This window comes from Pyxicephalus adspersus, chromosome 10 (assembly GCF_032062135.1).
Source record: "Pyxicephalus adspersus chromosome 10, UCB_Pads_2.0, whole genome shotgun sequence".
In the NCBI taxonomy this organism is placed as follows: Eukaryota; Metazoa; Chordata; class Amphibia; order Anura; family Pyxicephalidae; genus Pyxicephalus; species Pyxicephalus adspersus.
In genome coordinates, this window is record NC_092867.1 from 23581519 (window position 1) to 23606348 (window position 24830).

The following is a 24830-nucleotide window of genomic DNA, read 5'->3' on the forward strand; positions in this document are numbered from 1 at the left end:
TGAAAATGATATTTTTTAAAGCAAGAAGGTGTAAAAAGTAATCAACCCTGGATACCGGGTCTTCTAAGTATTTAATCCTGGATACAAAAACATTCTACGATGTAGAACGTGAACAGTACATATAATTATTTTTAGCAGGGGACTTGAAAAATATTTCAATGATTCATTTGGAAAAAAAAGGCTGCTCCAGACTTAAATCCACACACAGACAGTTAGGTATTAGACCACAGAGAGATCTGGGAAAGTTCATGGCTGAAAGATTTGGTAGCTTGCCCACAATTCTGAGCTCCTGGCATTGCCAACTGTGCCCCTTGATTAATTCTCACTCACCAGGTCCTTGTGTGCGACCAATGCTCCTCCGGCTGCAAAAATCCAAGGCGTGCCTGTTATGTTTTAATTCCCAGACAATTGGAAGTGGGGGAAATTGCCAAAGTACGCCATGCCGGCTTCTGTCACTGCCACAGAATGGATGGAAACTTTGCTTCTGCTCAGTGAAAGTTGAGACACAACAAAAGGCCAGGGAATGGAATGAAATGCTGTTTGGGAGGGGCTCTGCCTCTCTTTCCCCTCCTTAGGGAAGGGCACTGTGAAAGCTTCCAGACAGGCATGAGGTCCTGCACAGGGTCAGAGGAATCTGTGACACACACTGGATCAGCATGCCGAGGCACTGCTACAACATTCCCACCCCTAAGGGCAGGAACACTCAGCCCTCCAATCAGTGGGGGGAAAGCTGGAGCAGGGAGGGGGACATGCACACCCTTTAACTAACTCAACATGTAAAATACAGGGAGCATGTCACAGGCACTGGAAAAGTCTTGTGGATTGGTATGTGTTCACAAGACACACTGCCAGGAAATCTCCAAATTCCAAAAAGATATTACATTCTCCTAACTACCATGACTTAACAATCAGATTGTACAATTTTTCAACAATCTCTCCAAAGTACGCCATGCACACAGCAACTTGTGTCCATTAAAAAAAAAATTGATTGTGCATCAAATGAAATATAGAACGATGCAATACGTACCACATTGTTATGCATATTCCAATAGACCAGAAATATTAATGATCAAAAATGATCGTTTAGTTGATTGTATCGGGTCTCTTTCACACACACATGGATATGGACATTGTGATAAAAACACTGACACCAAGGATGGGGCAATATATTCCCTGCTGACAAGTGATGGGTCATTTTTCCTTCTACAGACCACAATGATGAGGCAATAATGGGACAGTATTCCCCCAACCCTTGGGAATTGTTTACTGACAACTGACACTTACCTTAGGAGACTGCTGAAGAGAGGGATCATGAAAAGAAATGTAAAGCAAAACTCTAAACTCTTATATAAGTTCTAACATGTTTAGTAGAATTTTAAAATTACTTTTCAATATTTTTCAATCCATCAAAATAATACCTGGAGATGAAGGTTCTAATTTAAGCACTTCCTGCTATACAGAGGGAAAGTTCTGTTCCTGTCTATCAGTTGCCCTCCTGTAATGTCACCCTTATAGATGCCCCCATGGTAGAGACTACCAGAGTCCAAGTTAACACCATAAGTTTGTCACCATAAGTAAACCCACCCTAAAAAATGACATGAGCTGGAGGTAATGCAAGTAGATTGCACGGAGGCTGCAGTGGACTATCAGCTTGGAGATAAATAAAAAAAAAGGTGAAAATAGTATTTTATGTTAACAAATATTCATATATATTGCTTTCACAAGCTAAATGTAAATTGGTCATGTGGTATATGTCCAATATGGAATACAGACTAATGTTACCAGGGAAGCTGATGTGTTTGGCCACCCTAGAAGGACATCAGTAAAAAGCAAACAAATTGTTAACCAAGGTAACTTTGATTATTCACAGGGAGAGACACAAAGCTGTAAATGCCACACTTCAGCAATATCAGACAGTCACACAACAAGTTTATCTACAAGTTAATGATTTACACCTCACCAGAAGCTATTACTCACAGATATGGATTGGTGGTGTTCTATGACTGTACAGATTCTAAAGAGGTTATGTACATACAATGAGGGGATTGCTGGGTTACCCTTTATATGTCACAAAGCTTTTATATTTGCCACTTTTTATACTTTTGCTGCCAGAAAGGCTTAAAAAGTTTATGGTACATCCTTTTTTTGATGTAAAAAAAATTCTATTAAAATTTACTTCCAACCAGGTAGAGTCTTGAACTGCCTAAATGTTTGCTGATCCAAAGGAAGTTGTACAATGACACCTGTATGTCATCCTAACATTAGCCATACATAAATGTCAACTGAAATTAGAATACTGCCACACATCACAAATGATGCAGTCAATAGGTAGTTTTGAGTCTTAGTAATTCAAACGCAAATCGATCGCTATATTTTTATTTTCTCATATAATAAAAATAAGTATATGTGTGCACTGATAATTCGATTGCACAGAAATCAATTCAGGGGGCTCAAAAATTTGTCAGATACTTGTACAGTCAACAGAAATTGTCCAGTTTGGCTGATCAAAGTTCTTTTGATTCTACTGATATTGATCCCTTCTGGTTTATCAATGCAGAAATTAAGAATCAATTTATGGTTGATTTTATAAAATGATCAATAGGACTGATCGAATTGGACAATTACCCTGTGAATGGCAAGTCAATCAGACAAAATTTCTTCTTCGCCATGTGATGCCACTAGTGTTATGTGTGGAATGATGTCCATTGTCATTCATTCTACTTCCTGTGATTCATGACTATCATGCACAGTCTTCCCAACCTTTTTACCATGGGGAACCCTTGAAGTAACTTTCAGGTATTCAGGGAACTCTCCGGTATAATTACTATATTTACAGCTCACTGTACATTAGTGTGGTGGTCAATGGGAAGAATATCACTCTTAAGCTGCGTACACACTGCCAATTTTTGTCGTTGGAAAGGATCTTTCACGATCCTTTCCAACGACAAGGGAGTGTACACACGGCAGATTTTCGCCCGATAATTGGCCGATGCCGATTATCGGGCGATAAAAATCTGACGTGTGTACGTAGCTTAACAGATAGCCAAATAGTCATTAGCATTAGTGGAAACTGACCTGAGAGGTACAAATTGCTCATCGATTAAGGATCCCCTGGCAACCTCTGGAGGAACCCTGGTTGAGAAACACTGATCACGCACATCATTATGCCAGACTGGGCTCATAGCACTCCAACACACTGTGGTGCTCACACCTCATTACACAAGCATCATACAGCCTGGGAGTAACTTTTTACTTTTTTTTTTTTTGGCCCCCCAAGCAATTCTGAAAAGTGAATTGCATCTGGCCCGCCTGCTACTACGTATTGCAGTGAGTGATGCCGCTACTACAATTCCCAGTATCACTCGCATCACTGCGTGGCCCTGCTTTGTTGTTCTGTTCCATAGACGCCGGGAATTGTGGTCTCGGTATCACTCACGTCTATGTGACAGAGATCTCTGCCCCTCCCCGCCCACCTCTCACACATCACAGGCGTTCGCAAAGGCAACTCGAGTCCAGCCCAGCCACGTCTTTAGAGATGCTGAAGAAGTCTTTCTGTGTGAGAAGGCTCCGTGTAACAGAGGGGAGGGAGGCAGAGAGGGCAGTACATCATTCTCCTATGACCGGTGAACTGTAGCTTTCCGGTCACTATAGTCTTGTAGTGCAATGTCTGTGCAATGTTCTGCTATCCAATGTCTCATTAGCTTCAGTCACTTTGGCATATATATAAATAAATTTATGTTTCGCATTTTTTTTGTTGGTAGGTCATTTTGATTTTAAAAATGTTTTTAAATTTAAAATAAAAAAAAAAATCTTAGGCCTCTTTCTCTGTTCTCTGAAGGTTTTGTATCTGGTGAGAAAGAGAAACTTCAATTTATTCAGTGGATTTCGGGTTTGCCTCCTGATTTGGTCTACGTTTTTGATTTCAGGCCTCTGTGTTTTTGAGTTTGACACCCCTGAGCTAGAAGGATGCAGGCAGGATAAAGGGGATGTATGTATGTAATTTTTTGTGGCAGTAGGGGCGTCAAAGGGGAAGGTGGGGGTGGAGTTGGGCCTAAAATGCTATGCAGTATGTGAATTCTTGCTGCATTGTAATATATTATTTTTGCTGCACTTTTAAAAAATGCAGTCATTTTACATGGCAAGCCAATAAAAAATATGGGGTTTTTGTGTTTCTGTAAAAAAAAAAAAAATGAAAGTGAATATTGGTGGCTGCAAATATGGTGTGCCTGATCTGTCACAGTGACCGTTATGCTTCATCAGAATTAGTAAACCAGAAGATGTCTACAGATAAGGACTTGTTCTTTACTTAGTCTGGCTTTTCAGATATGCAGAAAGTATTAAAGCTAATGAACCAGCATAAAAGCCAGGCAAAAGTATTTTCAATAGAAGGCTTCCATATTTCTCTAAGGAATAAATTCTATTATAAATTATTTTCCTATTCATCATAGTAGGAGGTATATAATACAAACCAAAGTCAAAAGCTTATTGGGAAGTTGTGCTGATAGAAATGCAGACTTTGAATTATGAAGTCTTATTAAATATACTGTATGTTAGGTGAGTAAAAACAAACTAGATGTAGCAATAAAATATTTACAAAAAATGTTAATATTATAATTATACATTATCACATTGCTTCCAATCTGTTTCCTGTATATTCTTGCTATGTTCTTGGTACTGGAAAATGTCCATAATCATTCAAATAATAAAACATTTACAAAAAAAGCAACCTAAATCTAGGAACTAATTAGTTTCTCCTCTTTAGGTTGCATAATAAACAAAGTGAACTGGCTGTTGTTAGTAAGGTGTGCACAACTTTTTAAGCATGCCTAATCAAAAGGTCATCTGTGGCTAAAAAAATGTGAAAAGAGTTCTGCTGCTTAAAGCAACCAGTCAGACTATAAGCCTATTGGTTACAACACTATAAACAGCAAATAAAGGTGTAGTAACCCAAACCAACCAACAACACATTGCAATGGGTTACTTCTCATATTATTATTGTATCCCTCATATATGTATCTTTTATTATTTTGCTGCAATTATTGCTACGCTTAGGGCATACACTTTCTCCTTGTTTACAAGATTCATGGTCTTTACAATTGCACAAAACAGGTAGGTTTAAAAAAATCGTAGATAAAACAAAACAGTACCTTTCATTGGCTGCTCCGTCTGTGCACACTCTAGGACTTGAGGGCAGAATCAGAGGCTCAGGAGTAGTTGGTGTCATTGTCTTTTTGGGTAATGGCCTCTCAGAGTGGAGAACACTTCGAAGTTTCTGAGTAAAGCTCAAAGAGTCAGTTGCTGGAAAAGTTGGGCTTCTGATTGCCACTGAGGAAGGTGCAGGTAAAGTCTCTTGAGTAGGACTGGCAGAAGAAAGTTGTGGTCTTGATGTGTCTGTATCAGGAGCTGCTGGTGGAACAGGTACCATGGAAGAATCCTGCTTGCCTTCAATGGATGAATCTGGGCTACATGCTAACAGTTCCATTGGTTCAGGTTTAGGCTGTATGAAATTTGTTTCTGCTGTTGAAGAGGCACATTTTTCATTTACCACTGTTATGTTTTTGTCTTGTGTGCTTTTTACCTCCATGGAAGTTACAGCCAATTCTGAAGTTGTTGAGTCATCAGGAGGAGGAGGGCTTATCTTGTGAGTTGCATTATTTGCAAAGTTTTCAGTTAAAAGTGGCTCATCAGATAGAATTTCTGTCTCCTTGACAGTAAAGCATGGCAAGTCAGATAGCATTTCTTCTTCCTTTTGTATTGAATCTAAGTGTTCAGGCATTATTGGTTTTTCTTTACCCTCATAAACATCATCTACCCCAGTGGCAGCTGAAGGAAAATCTTCTGATACAGTATTAGTATTTTCAGAGCTTTTTCTACAAAGTTCTTGTTTTGGATCAGAAACATATGCATCACTGATTTGGGATCCAACTGTTGAATCCACAAACGTTTCATCTTTCTTCTCTTGAAGAAGAGTTTCTGGGTTTTTTTCAGATTGACAGTGGACATGAGACGGTAGAGTTAAAGCTGCAGTACTTGCACATGTGTTGTCTTGCTCAGAATGAACATTTTGTAGCTCCAAGTCTTGCTTGATAGGTTGTTCTATAGATAATTCAGACTCTTCATTGTTAACTGTTTTCTGTGGAGTAACAGGTACTGAGTCCTGTATGGTGAGACACTCCTTGTCATACACTACCTCCAATCCATGGTTTGCTTTGGATGACATGCCATTTAGGATAAGTAAAGTATCTGCTAATGTAGTTATACCCAATTCTGTACCTTTGTCTGCTGTAAACCTGGAGACATCATCTGTGTGAATGCTTGCATGCTCCTTTGAACTGTAGACTGTTTCTTCTTCATCAGGTTTCATGTGAAGCATACCTTTAAATGTCATTTCAGGATGTTTTTCTTGAGGGTGTATTTCCTCAGGAGTATTGTGATGATGAATATTAAGTGCTTCCTCTGATTTTTGTGAGTTAACACTATGTGCATCGGAGCATTCTGAAAGCTCACTCTTTGACTTAACAAGCTCTGGATGAGAGGTCTTGTCTTGACAGATCTCTGTGTTGGAAAACTGTGAACCATCTTTTAGGTCATCATGACCTGATGGATATTTTGTATTAGAATTTTCCATGTTCACGTTTAAATGATCTGTGGAATAATCAGTAGCATTTTGGCTCTCTTGTTGCTTATTCACTTCTGTCTTTACAGGTTGTGCCTGTTCAGCTGGAATGGTGGTGGGCACAGGTGATGCTGAACCGCTTTTGTCATTCAGAATGTCCTTGACCTGACCAATCAAACTTTGATCAATATCTCCATGAAGTGGCTCAAGCTGAGGAATATTATTGTTTTGTGCTGACATTTCTGGATTGTCACTCACAGATTCAATGCTGAGGGAAACAATACCACTTACAGACAATCCCTGCAATTGATCATCTTTGGTCACTTGGAGATTCTGTACAGTTTCATCTTTACTTGAAGAGTTGTCTGTGGCATCATGTTCTACAGACTCCACGTTATATTCAGCACCTACCTTTGGCTCTATCTTTGGAAATATGGATGATATAGGAGATACATTTTGACCATTGTCATTAGTAGGAAGAACACGTTGCATTTCCTGTTGTGATTTGTAGTTCTTCTCTGGTGTTATCAGTGTGGGAGTCTGTGTATCTGCACCAGGAATAGTTGTTTCAGCTGTCTTTGCTTTAAAAGGACTTGTTTGCACATCGCTGCTGCCCGAATGAATACCATCATTGCCTAGTTTTACAGACGCCATCTTAATTTTGGCACATTCCTTTATTGGATCCCCTGGATAAGAGTCAGGAGTTGTATTCTGTCTGTTACCATTTGGGGGAAGAGGAACAGGTGACACGTTTTTGTCTGATGCCTCCAGTGTTGGAATTTGTATAACTTCAGATTGTAAGGCTAATCCAGGAATGGGTGTTTCTTTAATCATCTCATCAAACCCATCCCGATATAAAGAACTTGATGTTACTTCATTGGAGATATGGAAATTATCATTGCTTGGTTTTACAGAATCCTTCCTAATTGCAGAACATACCTTTGTTGGATCGTCTGGATGAATATCAGGAATTTCATTCTGTCCATTATCACTTGAAAGAACATTTGACATTTCCAGTTGCGAATGGAGGTCCGTGCCTGATACTTCCAGTGTGGGAAACAGGATGTCTTCAGATTCCATGGCTACACCAGGAACAGGTGTTTCTTCATCTGTCTTTTCAGAGACATCTTGAGAGGGAGCATTCACATCCCCAAGGATGTTAAAGTCACCTGCTGACATTTCCATTGGAATATCAGTATCAGCTTGAATTTGAAGTTGGATGTTTGCATCTGTTGGTATTTTAAAATGAACTTTAGAAATCCCTTTATCTTCTTCCTTTGTACCTATAGGCAGCTCTAAATTGTCCTTTTGCTGAGCTTTAGTTTTTGATCCTGGTGAGTAATTTTCCTCTGTCACATCATTGACAGTTGAATCAGTAAGACCTTTACTGCCCTGTAGTTCTGCATCTTCTGTGTAATCAGCGGTAGAATGAGTCCTATCCATGTCATCACTTATGACTGGAGAGTCTGAAGTACATGGAATAGGAAGATCCAGCGTTCTTCCAGTCTGTACTCTGTCTTCTGGTACCTCATCAAGACAAGACAGTTTGTCAAAGACAGGGCAGGGTGTGACCTTTGAGGACGCTTTTTCTTGCTGACTTAATATAATCGAGGGAACCTCCTCACTCTTTGTAGACCTGCTCTCCAGGTTTGGCTTGTCTCTGACTTCCTTAGTGTCTACCTCCGTAAATGCAGAGGCAAGGTGCAGTAACTGAACTTTGGACGGCTCTCCAAAGGTGTGATCTGGCTTGAGGTTATGTGTCTGTACATCAGACAGAAACAGTGATGGTAGTTTACAATCAGTCTCCCAGCTTTGATCTTGATGTGCAGAATTTAAAGCCATGTCATGCCCACTTTGGTCTTGGCTAACCTCTGTCATGGATAGAATCTTGCTGCCTTCATTTAGTAAATTTGTCTGTCCACCCTTTGGGCATGTCATAGACCCATAGTTTACATCTTCTTCCTTTGTACCTATAGGCAGAATCTGTGAGGGAAGAAGACATATTTCTTCTTTAGGAAACAATTCTATTAATGCATTTATTGGGTTTAAAGGATGAGTTGGTACATCTTGTAAAACTTGGGTGGATGGGGAGTATCCCATATTACTAGGACCTACAGAAAGTGATAAATTAGTGGTTTCTATATCAGTCTCTGCAGCTTTTCTAGGATCAGTGACTGTGCTTACCCTGTCATTATCATGCTTCTCATTGGTATTGCTGTGCATAGAATTCTTAACATCCCCAATACAATTTTCTTTTCCTGTAACTAAAACCTGTTCCTTGCCTGTGCTGCTAGGTTTGCTCTCAGTTAGGCCTGAAGGTTGAATCTTCACTTCTTTTTGATCCACTGTCTGGTCATCCTGAATCAGGGATTCTTTCTGAACTGTGAGCACTTTGTTATGATCATATTGTGATTTTTTTGAAATCTCATCCTGTAAATCAGGGTATGGTTCTGCCAGCTGTAATTCCAATGAACTGAAAGAAAATGATGGTACATCTTCGAAAAGTAAGTTGTTTTTACAGCTTTGTGGTTTATCATCCGTTGTCATTTGTACTGTATCAATTGCTTGACTAATCATTTGGCCTTGGTCATCTGTAAAAGATTTCTGCAAAACATCTTCATCTTTTAAAGGAACTATCTTATCGGCTGATCCAGAGAAAATTTCAACAACTGATTCCTGGCAAGGCTGACTTTTCTTAAAGCCACTGAAGTCACCCGGGATTATACTGAGCTTGTCACTAATTAAGTGTGTGGCAGGCACAATGTTATTCTGAGGGCCCGGATTTCTGTTTATGTCAAATATTATATCTGTTATGTCATTAGTTGCATGGGGGGTTTTGAATCCTTCATGCATATTTGGAAAATGGTCACTCTTTGGGCTCACAAAATCAGAAGGATCTGCATTTTCAACAGTGAATTGTAATTGATTTACCTGTAATTTATCTATATTTGCTCCATCTTCTTTTACATTTTTGCTGGTAAAATTCACACCATCTGCTCTGGAAATTTCCACATTCTCAGATTGAATGTTCTCAGTTATATTCTTCTCAGTTTTGTTAGCATTACTGTTTAGATCTTTAGGACACCTCTTGGTGTCACCATCCAAATCCTCTGACCGTATGCCAGAAAAAGTGTAATCAGATGTTTTTTTACCCATTTGTGCCAACAATCCTTCTCCCCCTGCAGCCTGACACTGTTGATTAAGCAATGATGTAACAAGATCTCCTTCAAGTGAACTATGCTCTGATTCTAGTGGATTCCGATCAAACACCTGAACTACTGGAAAGACTCCACTGTAAAGTCTGCTTTCTGAATTTCTAACAGTTGTAAAAGCTGGGGCAAGGTTTCCTTGACTGCCTGTCTGTATATCCTCAACATCTGTTTTTAAATCTTTGGTGTCAAAAAAACTGCATAATTGTTTCTGTTCTGTTTCAGCTGTAACATTATCCCTGGATTTCTCTTTTTCTTGTTCAGGTAGTTTATTGGGGATCTTCGATAGTGTATCTGCTTGTAATGGTTCTCCTTTCTTAGAGAATATCTGTGAAGGTGCTGGAATCAGTTGTGGAGTGTCACTTAGAAGATTAAGTTCCCCTAAATTCCAACTGTCTTTGTCTGGATTATCTTTGGCATTAAAAGGAGTAACAGATCTGTCTGCAATGGATCCTTTCAGATGTTGAATGCCAGTTAAATCTGAACATTCTGCTTTTTTCTCTTGTGCTAAACCACTGGATTTGGCAACCACAGATACCGTTTCTTCAGGAGATGGATCAGCCCATGACATCCATACTGTATCTTTCCTTTCTTCCTCTTTTTTTCTAACATTTTTGTCTGGCACCACATGTTGTCCCCATTCTCTGAGTATGCCAATCAGTCCTACGTCTTCTGCTTCACTAAAACTGTCCTCCTCGCTTGTCACCTCCCTGGAGAGGACGCTGCAGTCAGTAAGCATATCGTACAATTCACTAATATCTGTAGATGTGCAACACAGGGTGACATGCAAAAATAGCCAAAATCAACAGCAACAAGCAAAAGCTACAGCCAAGTAGAGGATAAAGAAACCACAGAACCAAGCACCACATGCTAAAGATGCGAAGGCAGGTAAGTACACCATATGTAAAAGTAACTGATCAAAATGTGCTTTAAAAAATAGCAACTATCTTAGTTTGCTGACAGTCTTTGATACCAACATTCCTTACTTTTTTACATCACTTCTGTGCAGCTACTTGCACTTGTAGGAGGTTTGCACTGTAGCCGGAGGGTGAAACCAAACTAGCTTTTTCTTTACAATAAAGGGAGTGGATCCATTTGGTTTACATTTGTCTCGCTAGGACGTCAGTAACAAACTTTACGCATTCTACATACTTATGTATTTGTATCTATGAGACCCATTATACCAGCATAATAGATATAGTCTGCCAGGGCTATACCATGAAGGGGTTTAGTACATGGATAGCTTATAAGAAGATTATAGTATTATGTCTCCTTGTAGATTTGTTTACACCCCAGACTTAAGTAGAATACACAATTCGTTTATTTATTATTATGCCCGTTGTGTATCAGAATATTTGAAGAAATCATTTGGCCAGTCCACCTTAATGATGTATTTATTTAATGGTGGATTCATTTAAGCCAAATCTCCCTGGTGGCTTTCTGTACATTTGCCAGATCTCCCCAAAACAAATGCCAGACTGATTCTCACACTATGACCCCTCTAGGGTCTTGCCCCTTCTACTACAACAGATGTTATTCCAGATATCATCTTCTTTTTTTCATTTCAGCATATTAAAAAAATAATATAAAGGGGTACATACAGTTTGAATAAACTGGCACCTTAATTAAAAGCAAAGGCTAAAATTGCTTCAATATGAAACAGAACAAGCACCTACATATAAACATACCTATAAATATACCTACCTATAAATATCATTGGCTCTCATGGGATAAGTGTGCCACTTCAATGACTAGATCCTTCTATTAGCAATATGGCTATCTGATTGGTGTTATGGGCATGTATTTACCTCCCAATGGCTAAATGATATGAATCAGAAATAATTATATGCAATGCTAAAAAATATTTTCTGCTTTTTAACTCCTGAACAATATATTTCTCCTCTATGCTAAAAAGAGTATATTAAGGAGTATTTAGTAAGATGTGCAAAAAGTAATGATGACAAAGTGTAGTAAACAATAGCAGCATCTGATTTTAGTTTATTGTCAGATAAGTAAAAGAAAGCTTTTAATCAATGGCTTTGGTTCACTTTACTTTGTAGGTTTCCCATTGGCTACTTAAAGAACAGCTTTACTTTTAGAAAATTTGTCCTTTTAGGGGTCCTTTACCTACCTTAGTGCAAGCCATATCCTAAACACTTATCTTTAGCCCTACTGTATTGATCATCATTTTGCCCTGCCCAAGGCCACACTCCTGTTGCTTAAAAAAAGAACAAAAGGTGCCATGTGGCTACTGCCCATATGAACTGCTAATCATTTCAAAGGTTTGCCTGTCCCCATGTAGGACACAGCCATCCAGACCCCAGGAATAGAAATGATAAGGGCAAGGTTGGGACTTTATCGTGTGATCGTGTGGCACAAGGCAGGGGCAAATAGTGAAAGGTAAGTATGGTGTATATAGCTTATGGCCTTTAAATATGCTTATTTGTGTATGCATAGAAAGGTGTAATCCGTGTAATAAATAGGAGGTTTCTATATATTTGAGATAATATCTAGTTACTGATGATACAAAAAAATACCCTGTAGTTAGAGGACACTGTCAACCAGGAAGAGAGGACCATAGCAATGGACTTCAGCCAAACAGATGGAATCCATGCAAACACAGCACAGCAATAAAAGAGAGATTTCCAAGAACAATGCTGCGTCACCCCTGTTAGTTCAGCATCACTCAGCATGCAAAGAATGTATACAACTCTCTAACTCAGGGAACTTCAAGCAGCAAATATTAATCTATTCCATCCCAATTAGTTCAGTCTCATAAGGTTTTGCAAATCAAATTAATTTTTAATGCATGATATCATACAAGTATTGTAAGTGCTACATTATTATCACTTCAGAGAATGACTCCCACTAATAGTTTTGTATGTATACTACTGCAGAAATTATAGAAAAATGAGGTAACCTACTCATTTGATTACCATAGCTTTGCAAAAATGCAGTGGGCATGGAAACCATTATTACACCTTAGGTACCATGAAGAATTTATTTTTTGGAGTAAACATAGTACAATGATTATCTGCTTGTTGTAATTTTCTGCTTATTTTTCACTTAATAAAATAGTTCTGCTGCTGCCCATCATACTCTTTACCCCTTCCCAAATGTATTTTCTGTATCTACATTAAAAAGGCTGGGGGCTGCTGTGCCACTGCTAGGAGGGGGAGAAGGGTGAGTTAAGTTGCTCAGAGAAGGAATTTATCGACTTCTGATATAAAATGTAAGGATTAATTTCTTTACAATGCCTGCATCTACAGAGATCGGTAAATAACCTTTTGAAGGCTTATTTACTAAATCTCTGAATAATGAAATATGTAAACCCTGAATTTTGGGGAAAACTATCTCTGGAAGCAAATTTCCAGGGCATGAAATATACAAAATGTATATGAGGACTGCAAAAACTCCTGGCATCTGTAGGAATAATGGATGATGGCATAAAGACGGTCTAAAGGGCTAAGAGGTTAAGTTCTACTTGGTATAAAGGAGAAAAATAATGAGCAAAGTTTGTCAATCTGCAGTAGCCAATCAATTCACTACAAAAAACTGAAATGTTTTAATCACTGTATGTTACTGTGATTTGTATGATCCTAATAAATAGACCATTTTATTATTAAATATACATAAATCCATGGAAGAGTGGTATGTTGCATTTATATGTTCTGTATCCTGATTGTGTTTGTGCTCAGAGTTAGCAATAATCCTGGATTAATAATGCTGAGACGGAATTCCACAGGTTTGTACATGACCGCTTAGCATGACTTAACACCCAGAAGTAGACTCACTCCAAGCATGCCCAGCATGCATTTAGCAAAAGGACAAGCTCAGGCTAAATACCCAGGTCCGGGATAATAAATAATAAAAGCAGCTTTTGCACTTCAAATAGTTCATTTCACGCTCACAGCTGTTAAATGTGAGAAAGCCAAGTCACCCGAGAGCTGTGTAACAAGCCAAGCATATAATAATGATACCTGATGGTGCCAGGCTGTGAGCTGCTCCCAGATTCTTTATATTCCTGTCTCTCTATATAAAGTTCAGTCTGCGGAAGGGCAGGAAGCAGCTGTCCTTCCTCCCAAACATCACACTGCAGCGGGACGTCACTACTCCTGGGAAAAAAGAGACATCATTGAACACAGGGAAATAGGGGTTCAGGCTGAAACAACACTATGGAATAATTACTAATACATTCCATGTAAAACAGATTACAAAGCCTTGTCAACTAGAGACTTGCCATGTCCTTGAGAAGGTGCCAAATGAGAGATAGTCATGACCTCAGAAGAAAAAGACTCATGAACATGGAAAACTCAATGGAAAAAATGAGGGATCCCTTGTAAAGGTTTTTATATTTTCCAGGACAGTTTCAGTATGGAATTTTGGATGTTTATTCCTGGTTATATAGCATAATAAAGGCCATAAAAACATTATTCAAAGATAATACCCTAAATAGATAAAATGAAAGGTTACCTTGATAGGTTAACACCACTACCCATTGATACTTAATGTCCTTGAAATTCTCTACCACCCTGTTTACTATTTGGAGCAATGAGTTGAATCCTTGCATGGGTGTCATACTAGTCTGTGTCCTGGCTAACAAAGTTGAAATAATCTAGCCTTTCCCCTCACATGACAATCCTTGGACCTGGAGATCAAGATGATCAGGCCTAAGTATTGAATTCTGGGAAGAAGAGGGGAAGGTTTCAAGCCTAATTCCTGGAAGTACCAGTTCATTTTAACTCCCTTACACCATCTTGAAAAATCATAGAGCACCTTATATTCTGTGAAAACAATACATATGTATCCTGTGATTGGACACTCATATATTTTGTAATCTCTTGTAATCCCCCAACAAATTTAAAAAAAACCCACATATGTGAACAAAGAAACACAAACAAGCATGTATTAGGTGTCACCGAGCAATAATCCCAGGGCCATAGTTCATGGTTAATTACAACTGATGATGTCTTTTAAAAGCACCATATGAACAGTTTTGGGTACCATGCCCATGCATGCACATTATCCATGCATGCATATTATCCATGCATGCGCAGGAGTTATGTCATTCTGGCCTGGTCGAATAGGATGGCTGAAGGTCCAAGTACAGAGAGAACAGGTTGGTGAAAAAGATAGTGGCACCCACGATGGAGCAAGGACAGTTGAGTATATTGTAAAAAATGCGATCGGACAGGAACGTTTATTATATTGCAGAAGGGACATCATCTGCTCCGTCAGCAATAAAGCACCTGTTTGGTCACAATTTTTAAAAAAAGAAACATCATTTTGCATCTGTCTTTGTAGCCGGCATTACTGACAAATTTTATAACTTTCAACTAGCTTATCAACAAAGTGAAAATATTCCTTTTTAACCTTACAGTGTTTTGGCTCCTATCTGTGCTTTCTTGTTCTAGTGGCAACTGTACCCCTTATTTCATTTACTAATGTCGCCCACACCTGTTGGTGAAGAGAAAAGTTCACCATAGCCATTCGGTCCTTGGAGTAGTCTTTCAGTCTAAAGTACAGACTGCCATGTGACATTGTTAACATGCGAATGATTCATTAGCTTCTCTTTTTTTATAAAGTGATTCTAATCACTTGAGGAAGTTTTGTAAAACATGACAAACCCTTTAAAGCACAAGTCAAAGACAGTGACCACATTAAATCTATCCCTTAGTACCTACCCTGTATGTGCAGGCTCTGTTAAGTCTTCGGAGAACAGTGATGGAAAATTTGTTTCCACTATCTGCTGTGGTGCAGCTTGTTGGCCGCTAGTATCCCATTGAGGATAAAGTACGGGAAGGTTTTCCACTGACGGATGAAACTCCTAAAATAAAAAACATGAAATAAGTGAAAACAATATAAATCATACTTAAGGTAAAGTAAGTCATAATTACTAAATACAGCAATAAAAAAAAAGTTCAGATACTGTTAAAAATGCCAGAAATAAAAATAACATCCACAGTGCTGGAAACTTGTGATACTGTTGGAAATATAAAAAAGTAACCAAAATCACCACCAATGCCACCTAGACTGAAAAGTTAGACCTCTTGTTTTCTTGACCCTGTTTAGGAGATTTTTCTTATCAAGGTGACTGTATAGAAAACTAGGGAATATTAATGAAGCACAATTATGGAACAGGATGTTAAACGTAGAATTTTGCTAAAAGGGAATTTTTCTGACCACAGGATGATTGTTTTTTGACATAAATAACAGCACAAGGTAAACCTAAATGAAAATAAATTCATCATGTCTACATTTTATAGAGATCATTTCGCAGAGAAAGAATCTAGGAATAGAATTTCCAAAGTCATCATATAGCGCCAACATATTACGCAGCGCTGTACATGAAATAGGGGTTGCGAATGACAGACTAATACAGACAGTGATACAGGAGGAGAGGACCCTGCCCCCAAGAGCTTACAATCTAGTAGGTGGGGGAATTTACACAAAATAGGATGAGAGCTATGTAGTGGTGGGAAGTAGTGATGGTTTCAAAAGACAGAAGAAGAAGATGGGTAGGAAAGTTTGAAAAAATGGTGTTTGAGTGTTATTTTAAATGAGCAGAAAGTAGGAGCAAGCCGAATAGGATGAGGAAGACCATTCCAGAGAGTTGGGGCAGCTCTAGAGAAGTCTTGTAACCATGCGTGTGATGAGGTTATCAGTGATGAATTTCCCTTTTATAAAGTTTCATTGTAATGGGGACATTATGTATCCATACACAAATACAGGGAATTTATTCAGGTATATCTGATGTTATATCTATAGGTTCCAAAGGGAAAACATAACTGTGAGGAAAGTCCAGGTTTCCCGTACTGTTGTAGCCATCCCTTTGATATGGTAATTAGTAAATATGTATGTTTATCATGTCCCTTCTGCTGGAGAAGTAAGGCTTTACTACTTTCAGGCAAGGAGAAGGAGCTCCTTAGAATACCAGTAATGCTTTTTATTTTCAACCAAAAATTTTAGATACATTAGTCTTGCATGGAAGTCTTGATTCCACAAGAACTATAAACCACCTATAATATCAAGGTACATAAACATACCGCAAAGTATTTCACAAATAAATAGTCACTACTAATTTAGAGATTTCAGACCATTCCATATATCAGATATTTTTTGCTTAGAAACTAAGTATGTAGGTGAAATGGGTAACGTGTAGGGGATTTGTCTAAACAACTAACACACTTGTCTAACCGAGCAGAATGTGCTGACGTGAATACAAATTCCAAGGAAGCGCTGGACACAGTCACAAGCCCTAGCTCTTCATGAGTGGAGTAGGTCCTAGTAATAAAGGCCGTATTGTGGGATTGTTTGTCCTTCCCACGCTCTTGTTTCCTAGAGGATGAGTCTATGTAACCAAATGCTGACTCTTCACTAACTTCTGCCCTTGTCCAAATACGATGTCCTTTCCTTGGATCCATGTCAGATTCTACACTGGAGTTTCTTAACACTATGTTGGCCAGAATTCACAGTTCAGGTCTTTTGACTCATGACGATCATGGGCTAATTGCCTATATTATCTCTTCTTTCCCTCTCCTCCTAGTCTCACTTTTCCTAATATAAAAGAAAATTATAAAACACAGCTTGGCCACAGTAGATGGGTGGAAATTGGGTAATTCAACATGTTTAGCTAGTTTGGGATGTTATAATTCCTTAAATGAAATAGGCTACACTTGACCAGAAGTGGCTAAACCCACTAATATTACTATGGGCTATGAAATACTATATGACCAAGGGTTTTTTTTATACCTGGTCATCTGTTTCTACAGTATATAGCTAAATGTAAATGTAGAGCTAAATGTAAGTGGTCTCCAAACTATACACTTCAGTTATTTCTGTGGGAGTTACTTTTATTTCAACAACATACCTCTCGTTTTAGAATCATTTCAAAACTTTGAATGCTATTTTCTGTTCCAGTATCTTCTACCCCTAGTAACGTATGGAGAAACCCTGGTTGAGATACTTTGGACTATAGTGTAATGGTCAGATGTCCACAAAAGTTTTTTTCTCTCCTTCCTAAATGAGGAAGGATAGCAGCATAAAACAATGTCATTGTTGTTATCATTGTTACAGAACCAAATATCTAATAATCTAAAACCCTGCTGCTTTTGTCAGCACTTTTTTAATGTAAATATGCCATGAAAGAAATATGGTGGCTGCCATTGCTGATCTATTTCTGAAAATGCTACCTAGTCATCTGTTGTTCTGATCCGCTTAGCTTCAATACTTGAAATCACTTACCTAGAACCTGAAGTCTTGTATGTGGACCAGGAAAATCATAGAATTTTTAAAATATATTTGTATTTTTGTTCAGGATTAGTGATTAAAAAGTGTTAAAGCCATAGTATTTTCAGAATGAGGTCAGAAATGGCTTTGGTTATATTTCTTTCTTAATAGGTTGGCTTTAAATTTTAGTAAAAAAGACAAAATAAATTGAAAAGTAAAAAACTGAAGGGGACAGTCCAAAAAATTCTACTATAAAGCTGGCCAGCATCTAGGACATATTTTAGGTTCTAGTAATTTTGGAACTGTCAGTGACCAAGGATCAGTGGTTACTATTCAACAATCATACAGTATACCATAATGAAATACCTATTCACCAAGAACACAGACCAATATCAGGAAAGCAGTTTACTATCCAGTGTTAGCACCTCTGCACCAAAGGAGCAGCTGTGAGACTCAGCAATCTTAGCATGTATCACACTGAGCTAATCCTCCTTTCCGCAGCACTAAAGCCTATTACATTGTCTGTCTAATTGCTCTTCCCCAGCACTAAAACACACTTTCATGTTGTTGTCTGTGCATTATAAACACATTGGAGTTAATGCACTTCAAAGCTGTAAAACAACCCTTCCTCGTGTCACTAAATACCAAGATCCCTAACCAACAAGACTACTATAGGGGACAATCAGAGAAAACACAACTGGCTGCTGAGGTCCAAGGCCAAGGGTCTGCATTTACCCCTCAGGCCACATGTTGGATAATGTTACTCTAGGATAATCTAGTTTTAATTAGATTGCAGTTTTTTAATATTCACTTCCCATGCAGTAAGTATGGGAGAGTTCTCCTTGTTTGAAAAGCAGCAAGGAAAACATTGTTATTCTGAACCATCCGCAGGAAGTGCTGCATGTATTAGTATACTGCATCCTATTCCTATTCTCTTTCAGCACATTATGGCCCTCACTTGACTTTTTTTCATGGCCTCTTGTAACTTTAATGACACCTACAGCTTCATTCAGTACTTTATATACATGTCAAATAATAAAAAGTAGCATTATTTTAAAATTGTTCTGGAGCATACAACAAAGTTTTTACAGATACATTTTTATCTATAAATCAATAAATCACATAGGTCCTTGGTGCTACAACTTAAGAAGGTTCCACCTGGCATCCAACAAAATTCCAAACCTGTCTTCTTGGTTTATTCTTCTAGCTGTTCTTCTGGTCTCTGTCTTTTTGATGTTCTTTTTTTATATGATCTATCCATCTTAACCCAGTCCTGCACCTCCACCAGGATTCTTCTGCTTTTTGGTTAAAAAATATTTTTGCAGTTGTTTTTGTGCACTTTTACTACTGAGTCTAGTACACATCTCTGAGCTTGGCATTTGCTTTGCAGAGACATTGTCCTCTGCCTGGAACTTGACCTGCATACATGCTGGGTGGCCTTAGTAATCCAAAAGACCAGATGTATTAACACTTTGTGTTAGGCATTTACCAGGAACCTGGTGTGTTTCCACACTACTTATATACACCCCCCTAGTGACCTGGCTCAGCTCCATCTTCATTCTTCTTTACCCAGGGTTGCAAGGTCTTGATTCTGGGCTGTGGTTCCTCTTACCGTGTACAATAGGGAGGCTGGTATTCAACAGATACCCAGAAGTGTTGAATACTTACCTAAAAATATACTATCACCATAGAAGTTACCTGTCATTAACCTGAAATTACATGTATGCTTAGATTAAATTTCCCTAAAACTGTAGTTTCAGGTATATTATGATTACTATTTTTTAGCAAATGAATGAGCCAACCTCACAGGCAAAACCATGACAGCTATGCACAGAACAAAAGTGTTTATTCCAACATTTGTTATGTTGCCAGGCACTAAAATCCACAATATTATCTAGCATACGTATGTACTCAGCTCATGGTTTATCCTTTCATCCTTCATCACTCACTGTATTATTAGTTTAATGAGAAGTGGATGATAATCATACCCATTTTAGACAACTCTTACTGTTTCTAATGGCGTTAGGGTAACGGGTCTCATTAGGGATCATTTGCTGGTATGCTCAATAACTTGAAGTTTTCATTTTTTAAAGTTTACAGTATACAAAGAAGAGGTGCTCAGACATGCTAGAAGTCTTGTTACAGTAATATTTAATATGGAACAAGTCCTTCAAACCCATACCTTTACATCTTATCATGCTGTTACTTCCAGGAATCCAGCTAAACAGCACCCAAGAATGTGGCTATAATGGTGTACCTATTATTAATATTAATCAGGATTTATAAAGCGCCAACATATTACGCAGCGCTGTACATTAAATAGGGGTTGCAAATGACACAGAGATATAGATAGTGACACAGAAGGAGGAGAGAACCCTGACCCGAAGCTCTTACTATCTAGGAGGTAGGGGAAGTATGGGATGGTGGGAAGTTGTGAAGGTTTTAGGAGACAGAAGAAGATGGATATGCAAGTTTGAAAAGAGTTTTAGGTTTTAAAAGAGCAGAAAGTAGGAGTAAGCCGAATGGGATGGGAAAGACCATTCTAGAAAGTTGGGGCAGCTCTAGAAAAGTCTTGCGTGTGATGAGATTATGAGTGAGGAAGTCAGTAGTAGATCATTGGAGGAGAGAAGAGAGTGGTTGAGGGAATATTTTTCAATCAGGTCAGAAAGGTAAGTGGGACAATAACTGTGGAGGGATTTGAAGCCCTCCTTTAGTTTTGGCTTGATTTACTGTAATTGTATATGCAATTTTAAATCAGAAATATAGTCCCTAGAATTTTTTTTTATTCTTCTGTGAACATGCTTGATTTTATTTTTGGAAAATTGTGGAAAATTTGATTAAGATTATCTCTGGTAACCTGATGTCCTAATGTCACATATTGCCTATTAGGTAAAATACTTATCCAGTGGTGATGGATTCACTAAATGCCAATTTAGTATCCACTGGGACTATTACAGCCAAAGCATGTCATTTTTCTTTGTCAAATAATGCCACATTTCTGTTGAGAACCCTTGGGGAGACAATCCTTTTACAGTTATCAGGGGAGAGATGAACCACCTGCACCCACTAAGCAGAGGGAGAGCGTTTGACTCATTCAACATTGATAATTCAGTTTTCCCCAAGTACAGTACACTAAAGCAATTAGCTTTAATTATTCTGATGGTTCTCAACTGATAAAAACCTAAATGCAGTTGTGCAACTCACCTCCGTCATTTCACTCTTTGTGGCAAGTAAAAATTAAAATACATTACATCAGACACAATACCCATAAATACAGTTCAGTGCCTTTATTGTCTTCTGATGTATGGAAAAACACATTGTCTTCTGAAAACAGCAATGATGGGTATAGATCAGCCTCTTTGACAAATGTCATATATGAAAATATATGTGCTACAAGAAATATAGACACGGCCATTACTAAAACCATTAACAATGTGCTCGCCTAGAAATTCTCTGATACTCTGGCATCAGGAGTTTTCAAGTCTTAAGACCAAAAGTTTTACGACCAGGAACAAGTATTCATTTAGACCTCCTGATCTGCATATTTGACATAGATATAGAAACATTTTGCTGAAATGCCTGATTTTCACAAGTAAGATGATGGGGTTTTTTGACACCATGCAAGCTCCTACTAACAGCCTGCCTTTATGTTCTGTATACTAAGCAAAAGGTAAAGTTGCTAAACCTAGTTGGATAATACCTGGGTGTCTGAAAACACATTGGAGTAAACTTTTTGTTCATTTTGAACCCATGAGTTGTATATACAATGAACAGCTCAGATTTGGCACTGGTTTCTGTAAACAATTGCAAACAAAAAGGTTGATTTAATCCCACAGGGGTCATGGATGATATGGTTTAGAGCAGGTTAGGTGAGAATTGGTTTTGTCAGGCCAGCTGAGAGATTTCTTCTTGACAGTGTGTTCTGGGTCTCCTGGGGTCATCCAGACATATGTGATACACCTCTGCAAAGAGCTCTCCAACAGGGATTTAGAGTAAAACTATTCAACTGTCAACACTTTAAATAAAGGATCAGTTGCTCTGTTGTGAGATTTTCTAAAACTGTCTCAATCCACACCTGTAATGCAAAATAATCCTAGCAATAAATAAACCTTCTTACATAATAAGTAAAAACAAAAGGCACAGGCTGTTTAGAAAATTAGTTTGAACAGAAAGTTTGTGCACTTTAACCATTACTAAACTAAATCAACATCTTCAGACCTCAGCTACATTCTAAATGTATCTATCAATATTGTGTTATCTCTTTTAGTCACCAAGGAACAGAATTTTAGGGTACTTTATTTTCTTCATAAAAGAGCTTCTTTTAGCAACAGTTATTTGAGGATCTTGTTTTCCAGCACTTTGCACTCCAACTTAAGGCTAGGTACACACATGCAATATTTATCTTTGAAAACAAACAATCAACGATTATTCCTGATTATTTTGAACGATCGTATTGTGCACAATTCTGTAGACCATGGATACGATCTTTTGAACGATCATTAAAACGATGCAGGAAATTACATGTACAGGAGAAAGTGTATCCAAGAACAATCCATGAATGCTGAATGACCGTACACACAATAGATTACGAACGATCGTCGCCCAATCAGATCCGCCGGGACGGTTGTTAGTTTCCAGCGAGATTCCTCGTTCATCGCCGTTGCTGACCAGTCGTTGTGCACTTTTTTTGTTAACAATTATGGAACAATCTGTCGTGGATCGTTCATTTACAACGACAATTATTGCACGTGTGTACGCAGCTAAGTCAAACAAGGCAAGATGAAGATAGCAAAGAGATAACATCGCTGCATACAATAGATTTGTCACTTCCAACCCTCAGAACTGGATACTTCCCATCCATTATATCCCTTCTACAAAAACTACACATATGAATGCAGGAAAGATGCAAAGCCCAACCTACATAATAAACAGTTTACACTAAACTGAGCATATGGAGGATGCAAGTCAAACTCTACAAAGGACACGGAGATGATAATGGCACAAAAGGACACGGAGATGATAATGGCACATTTCCAGATCCTCCAACACAAGCATGCTTTATGTTAAACTCAACTTGTTAAATTCAACCATTAAGTTTACCATGCCTGCACCATTCATTGTATTTATTTGAATAATTAAACTGAATATGAACATTGGCAATGACAGCACCTGTACCCTGTTTTTTCTCTCTGCTGCTTTGATTCTCAGCATCATGCACCAGGAACAATGTACTGCTGAAACAAGCATAGGTAAACAAGCTGGAGAATCATTTGGCGTTACATTGTACATGTGTTAGTTATCCATTCTTTATGTTAGCAATAGACTTGATAATACATGGGGGAGGATCACATAACACATTCCAAGTGACAGATTATCACATGAACCATCTCATTCTTTGATTTATTTCTGCCTGCGTATGGAGCAGAATGACAGACATCCTATGGAGGACCTTCAACTTAACAACACAACCGATACATAAAGCCATGACATTACCAAATTATGTATTAGGAATTTAAGAATCTCTTTCCCCCATCTGTTCCCAGCTACACACAGTTCATATTTATATGCTGTCTGGATTTTTCTTCTAGAAATAGATATAACTGTACACAAATGGCTCATCGCTATAAATGGAAAGGACACAAAAATGCCACCAGGGAAAATCATCAATATGCAAAACCAATTTATTCTGAGCTTCACATTTCCTGGCTGCTGAGGATGAAGAAGGAATGCTAGACAAATTATAGTAAACACAGGGTATTCCAGACATATCCACTCCAACATTAAGGAATCACGCAGCTGGTCAAGAAACTTTAACTGCAAAAGACGTCATTCTGAGGATTCGGTTCACTTTTGCTGCGCAGTAATATTTTCCAGTAGCTGTGCCAAAGATAATCCTTTGCAGACCGCTCTCTGCCTGGAAACAGAAAAGTCTCCACTTCACCCTGGCATCACCAGTCACAGAACACCTTCTACCCAATAACTGCTCTCATCTTCCACAGCTTATAAAACTGTGCACAGGGACAAGCTTCTGGCTAACAACACACTTGTAGACAGGGCTGGATTTATACTTTTGTCTCCCCTAGGCCAGCAAGTTTGTGCTGTCCCCCCCAATATTAGCCTTTAGCACGGATGCACATACATCACCTGCCTCTCTGCAAGCTCTTTTTTTTAGCTTCTTTTATATATAGTGGTGTACCAGAGATTATCTGATTCTTATTATACGATTCTTTGCTGGCATCATCCATGCTTCATGCTAAATTATTCAACTGCTCTTCCAAAATCACCATGCAGTGGGAGGCTGTGGACTGTGATGCCCCACACAAGATGCACCCTCCTATATCCCCTTCACAATTACACCCCTAGTCTATTCCACCTTTACTAATACACCCCTAGTCCATTCCTTCTTTACTATTACACCCTAGTCCACCCCCCGCCCCCTTACTATTATATCTCTAGTCTACCCTGCTTTACTATTGCACCCCTAGTCTTTTTTCTACCTTTACTATTACACCCTAGTTTACACCGCTTTGCTATTATACTCCTAGTCTACCCTGCTTTACTATTATACCTCTAGTCTATTCCTCCTTTACTATTATACCCCTACTCTATTCCCTCTTTACTAATATACCCCCAGTCTACCCCACAATAATGTTACACCCCTAGTCTATTTCCTCTTTACTATTACACCCCTAGTCTATTCCTTCTTTACTATCACACCCTAGTCTACCCCCCCTTACTATTATATTTTCAGTCTACCCCGCTATACCGTTGCACCC

General features: G+C 38.4%; 1 protein-coding gene across 5 annotated transcripts in view; it reads right to left on the reverse strand.

Annotated features, from left to right (window-relative positions):
* TACC2 (transforming acidic coiled-coil containing protein 2) overlaps nt 1-24830 on the reverse strand; it is a 97770-nt gene that overhangs the window by 51587 nt on the left and 21353 nt on the right. For all 5 annotated transcript variants that reach the window (XM_072424375.1, XM_072424377.1, XM_072424376.1 and 2 more), the window contains exons 4-6: nt 15510-15652; nt 13806-13940; nt 5148-10535 (exon numbers count right to left, since the gene is read on the reverse strand). In XM_072424375.1, coding sequence (XP_072280476.1) covers nt 5148-10535; nt 13806-13940; nt 15510-15652 — 5666 coding nt within the window. The remainder of the gene's footprint in view (nt 1-5147; nt 10536-13805; nt 13941-15509; nt 15653-24830) is intronic.